This window comes from Dipodomys spectabilis, unplaced genomic scaffold (genome assembly GCF_019054845.1).
Source record: "Dipodomys spectabilis isolate Male_0828 unplaced genomic scaffold, ASM1905484v1 ptg000067l, whole genome shotgun sequence".
Lineage (NCBI taxonomy): Eukaryota > Metazoa > Chordata > Mammalia > Rodentia > Heteromyidae > Dipodomys > Dipodomys spectabilis.
This window is the reverse complement of record NW_024870744.1, coordinates 6,072,158-6,077,752: the sequence shown is the minus strand read 5'-3', so window position 1 is coordinate 6,077,752 and position 5,595 is coordinate 6,072,158. Positions and strand designations below refer to the sequence as shown.

The following is a 5,595-nucleotide window of genomic DNA, read 5'->3' as shown; positions in this document are numbered from 1 at the left end:
AGAGCTGGTCCCGAGGGATGACATCCTCGCAGGAGTGGGCGAGGGTGTCCGTCTGTCCGGAGGGGCCCGTGGGCGCTTCACAAGTGCTGAACCTGGTGAGGATTTGAGCGTCACTGGCCAGCCCGGGGCAGCCGGCAGCTCCCCGCTCTTCTCTCTCCACTCTGCTCAGGGACTGGAAAGCAGCCCTACCCCTGGAGTTCCTTCCTATGTGCCACGATGCGCACAAGCCGCCGCTGCCTGATGATCCTGGCAGCCCAGACGCCCTCCCTCTGCCCTGCCAGCCCTGCTCTGTCCACACCTAGGTTGGGTCCCTCCTCACAGAGAGAATCGCTTCCCTCTGGCCAAGCAGACACACTACTTTGTCTGCGGCCTCAGAGAAGCAGAGTCACAGAGCAGGGCCCACAGCCCTGGACAGGACCCTGCATGGTGCCAGCCTGTGATTTCCCTGCGTGATTCTCCACGCACTGGCAAGCGCCAACCAGCTCCATTCTCAAGGCTGCCACTGCAGGTGAGGGCTCCCATGCGATTGGAGTTGGCCCTCACCTTATGAACAGCAGGTCCAGGACCTGCGGGGTGTCCGCCACCTCCCTGTAGGTGTTGAGGAAGGAACAGATAGACATGGAGTCCTCAAGCATCTCTCTTTCTCTGTCTCTCTGTTTCTCTGTCTCTGTCTCTCACATAACACATAGACACACACAAACATACACACACACACACTTTGCAAAAATACTCACAGCAGAACAGACACCTGCTCATGCATCAACTCCTAGAAGGTGTCACAAGATGACCTTGTGACTAAGTGACCTTGGCAGTGCTGTCTCAGGTACAAGTCCCACACTATAACCCATAAACTTCATTAAACACTAGCCAGGTGCTGATGAGCTCACACTTGTAATCTCAGATACTCAGGAGGCTGAGATCTGAGGATCACAGTGTATGCCAGGAAAGTCCATGAGACAGATTCTTACCTCCATTCGTCCAGCAAAACAATAGTGGGGGTGTGGTTCAGGTGGCAGAGTGCTAGCCTTGAGTGGAAAAGCCAATTGAGACCTGGAGGACCTGAGTTCAAGCTCCATTACTGGCACAAAAATTAATGCAATAATTCTAGCCAGGTATCGGTGGCTCACAGGCTGAGATTTGAGGACCACAGTATCAAGCCAACTCAGCAAGAAAGTTCCATGAGACTCTTATCTCCAATTAGCCACAGAAAGCTGACAGTAGAGCTGTGACTCAATTTGTACAAAAGTAGTCTGGAACACAAGTGCTCAAGATCAGTGTCCAGGCCCAGGGTTTACGCCCCAGGATCCATGAAATAAAACAAAATGAAACAAAACAAAAAATGCCATTTTGCTTGATGAAAGATTTTATTGAGAATTAAAAGTCAAGCCCAATGTAGAAATGTGAAACACAGAATGATAAAAAAACTTGTATGAATTACACAGAGAACTCTCCAAATCCAATGATAAAAAGCAAACCAACTAAAACTTGGGCAGAGGTGGGTTGGAGATATGGCTCCAGTTTTAGAGATCTTTCCTAGCAAGCATGAGGGGTTGGGTTCAATCTCTAGAACCCCCCACAAATTCACAAATGGTAAGTAATTACGTAAAAACATTCCACATCAATGTCACAAGAGAACCACAAGGTAAAACAAGATATTGCCAGGCACCAGTAGCTCACGCCTGCAATCCTTGCTACTCAGAAGGCTGAGATATGAGGACTGCAGTTCAAATCTTGCTAGGAAGGAAAGTCCATGAGACTCTTTACCTCCAATTAACCACCAAAAAGCTGTAAGTAGAGCAGTGGCTCAAAAAGTAGAGTGCTAGCCTTGGGCACAAAAGCTCAGGACAGCATCCAGGCTCTAAGTTCAGGCCCAGGGACGGGGGCAGCTGGCTACGGCCTCCTCGGGGCTGGGCAGAGGCCATGACCTCTCCAGGCCATCATTGACCCGAAGCCTCACCGCGAAGCCTCCCCACACAGCATGGCAAGAAGGACGTCCTCCAGCGTCTACTCTGCTACCAGAACTCAGAGAGGAGCAGGAAAACAGCCTGAGGCTGAAGACGGCCCAGCCCCAGGCTCTTCAGCCCCTGACTTAATCCATCTTCTGTGGAGGGGCTGCGACCACCTGCCTGGAGAGTGGAGGACACACAGTGGGGGCCGATGGCAAGGTCATCCATCCTAGAGGCCCCGACTTGCACCCGAGTACCAGGCCTGTCTCTGTAGCGAGTTGGTGCCTGGCCTGCCTGCTGGCCTTGGGAGGACAGGGGAGACGGAGGTGTGGAGATGGGGGAGGGGAGCTTCAGCAACTTCTAGTGTCAAAGGAAGGTTGGCACTAAGCCTTTTCTCTAAAAGCCTTCCAGGGCAGCACGGGCTGCATGCCCTTGGTGTCGCTGACCACCGCCCTCCAGTCCCGCTAGCGGTTCCGGATTTCCTGGTGATTCTTGTGTACGGCGACAAACCGCAGCTTCTTCAGCACGGAGGGCCAGGGCTGCATGTGCAGGTCCCACAGGTACTCCGGGGACAGCACCTTGGTGGGCTTGCGGAGCAGCAGGTACTTGTTCAGGTGGCTCTCGTCATGCCACACAGCCTCGATGTTGTTGGCCCGGTCGACCGCCATGGCCTCATGACAGGCCTTGGTGAGCCGGTGCACCTCCGCCACTGACCCCCCAAAGAAGGCCCCCATGTAGTAGAAGTCCCCCTGGTCGTGGGGGATGTAGGCCTGGGACTGGGGCCGGCGTTCGTAGGTGAAGGCATCGCGCTTGCTCGTGTAGAAGCCGGGGTGCAGGGTGCCGAAGAGTGGGGTCAGGATCTCCACGCCCACGTGGTCTTGGAACTTCATGTCCACGTCGGCGCACACCAGATAATCCATCTCCTGCCGGGAGGGCTGCTCCAAGAACTGGCTGATCATCTGCATGCGGCGCATGGACACGTCCTGCCAGCGCGGGTAGCTGGGCGCGGGCAGCACCGCCAGCCGCCGCCCCGGCCCGAGCCCCACCTGGGGCACGTCTGCGGGCCGGTCGGTGAACACGTAGTAGGTGACACGGTAGCCCACCATGAAGTGCTGCTCCGCAGACTCCAGGAACAGCCTCAGGAAGGTGATGTACCTGCAAGGGAGGACGAGGGGTGGGGGAGGTGTGGCTGGGCCCGGAGTCGGAACCCACCCGGGTCCAGCGGAACCCACCCTCTCCTGCCAATCACCCTGCTCTGTCAGAGATGGGGACCACCAGCATCCCACAGTCCACAGCAGACCTGAGTTGGAGCTGGAGGCTTCCTGTGGCCCCACCGTTCTGTGGCATATGCCAGACTGAGCGACACACCTGCATCCTAAAGGTGTCTTTGCCACGCTGCTGGACACCTGGGGCTCCAGGACACCTGGCCATCATCCCTGGGGCTCCAGGACACCTGGCTGGGGACCCTGGGACTCCAGGGAAGCTGTACAGCACCCCTAGGTCTGCATACTGTCTCCCCTCCTGTGGGCCTGTCCCTCAGCCCCATCTTAGGGAAGGAAGAGTCTCTACACCCAGCCCTTCCTTCACAGCATGAAGTAGCCTTCAGACAATGGCCTCAGCAAACCATTTCTAGGCCTTGGATCCTCAGGAAGCGCAGGGAGTGGGACTCGGAAGGGCAGGCAGGCCAGGCAGATGGGCACTTGAGGAAGAAGGGGCAGACCCACCAGCGTTTGCTCACACCCGGGTCTTAGCTCCAAGAGCAAGAGCTGTAGCTCAGGAAGTTTCCGCCTGCCTCATGGCCGGTCCTCCCTCAAGACTGCCCAGGGACTGGACCTCTGCCACGGGACAGGGCTCTCCACTTGCTGCCCACGCTCACCCTTCGTACCCACACCGCACGGGCTCCTCAATGAATCCTTCTCAGGGCACCAAGCGCAGCCACCGAGGCTTCAGCCCCAGCGGACAGCGGTGGGGTGGCCGGCCGCCTTCCCGCGGGCTCAGCACCTGCTGGTGTCTGCTGGGCCCACACCGGGTCCCAGGGAGACAGCGTGGCCAAACGTGGCAGCAGGGCTTTTGTGCTGGGTGCTGCTCTAGTCCCCGGCAGTGGGACCAGAGTGCTCATGCTGCATCTGTGCCCTTCTGAGACCCTCCTGCCAGCCACCACCGCCTCAAGTCCCAGCTGGTGAGGTGGTGGCAGCCTAGGGCTGTCCTAGGGTCTTTCTGCACAATGCTGCTGCTGCTCTGTGATGGGCACGAGCTTCCATCTCCACCCCAGGGCCCATTCCTGCACCCAGGCCTTTCTCCACAGCCTCCACAGGGCAGCTGGGCCTGAGGCAGCTTGCTCACTAGCTCCCATCCAGCTGGTCCCACCAGCACCCCTGGGGTCCACAGATGGACTGCCAAGCCCAGGGCCTGCAGTCAGATGGTCTGCTGACCGGCGCCTTAGCCCTGCCTGACATCCGAGTGTAAAGCAGGGGCCCCAGCTTGGCCGGCACCATGCTCCTGCTGCTCCCAGAGGAAGCCAGGCTCCTCCCTCCTCTCCGCTGCCTCCTCTAGCAGAGGGGGTGCAGCCACCCCTGGCTGAGGGGATAGAGGGAGGAGACCGGGCACCAGCTGTCAGGGGAAATGGCACTGGGCTTGACCAGCGGCTGAGCAATAGGGGCCCAGGAAGGTCATGGAGTGAAGGAACTTTCCGGGTGTCCCCAGGCCTCCACCCTCCACCCTGCGCCATCTCTTACTTTTTGACGGCAAACACAGATAATCCCACGGTGATGTTCTGAAGCCGGAACTGCTCATTCAAGATGTCAATGTTGAAGGTCCCCTCCCAGATGATGGGAGCCAGCCATGGCGTCAGGACAAGGACGTCTCTCCTACTGCACAGAGAAAGAGAGCCACACTCGGTGTGCAATGTGTGCCCACCGCCGTACCTGCCCTCTCCCCGGCTGCCTCTGTCCTCCCACAGGCAGACCTGGCCGTCACCAGGAGACCAACCAGAGGCAAATCAGACTCGAGGGGACCAGGCAGCAGCCATCCCCGAATGTCGGCCCTGCTGCTGCAGAAGGAGCTGAGATCTGCTGGCAAGGCTTGGAGTTGTCCTCACCCCACCCAAGCACCCCTTAGGGAACCCGTGACTCTGCTAGAAACTCAAGTCAAAGAAACAGAACAGATCCTCTGGGGTCCTCAGGTCAACCTCCAATACAAAAAGAAAAAAAAGAAATAACAGGAAACAGAACATTGAGCACTAATCCAAGAAAATCTAGAGCGTTTCTTTGTTGCTTTTTCCTGCCCTGTGGAGGCTTCACGCATGGTAGCCAAGCCACAAGCCAGCCCAAAGAAACTGCCTGTGCATATCTTTGCCACAGACCCCTGCGCCCCTTGCAGCGACAGTCCATTTACTCACGCGAGCGTCAGAGCCATCGGCTGGGGATACACCATCCTGAAAACCAAAACACAAGTGTGCACAGGAGTCACTCGGGACCCTCGTCCCACGGGGCTGTGGGGCGTGGGGAGCCGTCCTTCACCGGCTGTGCGGGCTACACCCCACATCACCCAGAGCCAGAGCTGGTGGAGGGGCTGAGGTATGAGGCTTCTCTAATTTGTCTTTGCAATGTGGGAGAGGAACCAAGCACCCAAGGAACACAGGGCTGGTGGA

At 57.6% G+C, this 5,595-nt stretch overlaps 1 protein-coding gene across 1 annotated transcript; it reads right to left on the bottom strand.

The window, feature by feature from the left end:
- Positions 1-2,410: 2,410 nt before the first annotated feature.
- On the bottom strand, positions 2,411-5,378 carry LOC122109075 (histo-blood group ABO system transferase 2-like). The gene is made up of 3 exons (XM_042681272.1): positions 5,344-5,378; positions 4,682-4,816; positions 2,411-3,101 (listed from the first exon to the last, which is right to left on the bottom strand). The coding sequence occupies exons 1-3, from the start codon at positions 5,376-5,378 to the stop codon at positions 2,411-2,413; spliced, it is 861 nt and encodes a 286-aa protein (XP_042537206.1).
- Positions 5,379-5,595: the final 217 nt, after the last annotated feature.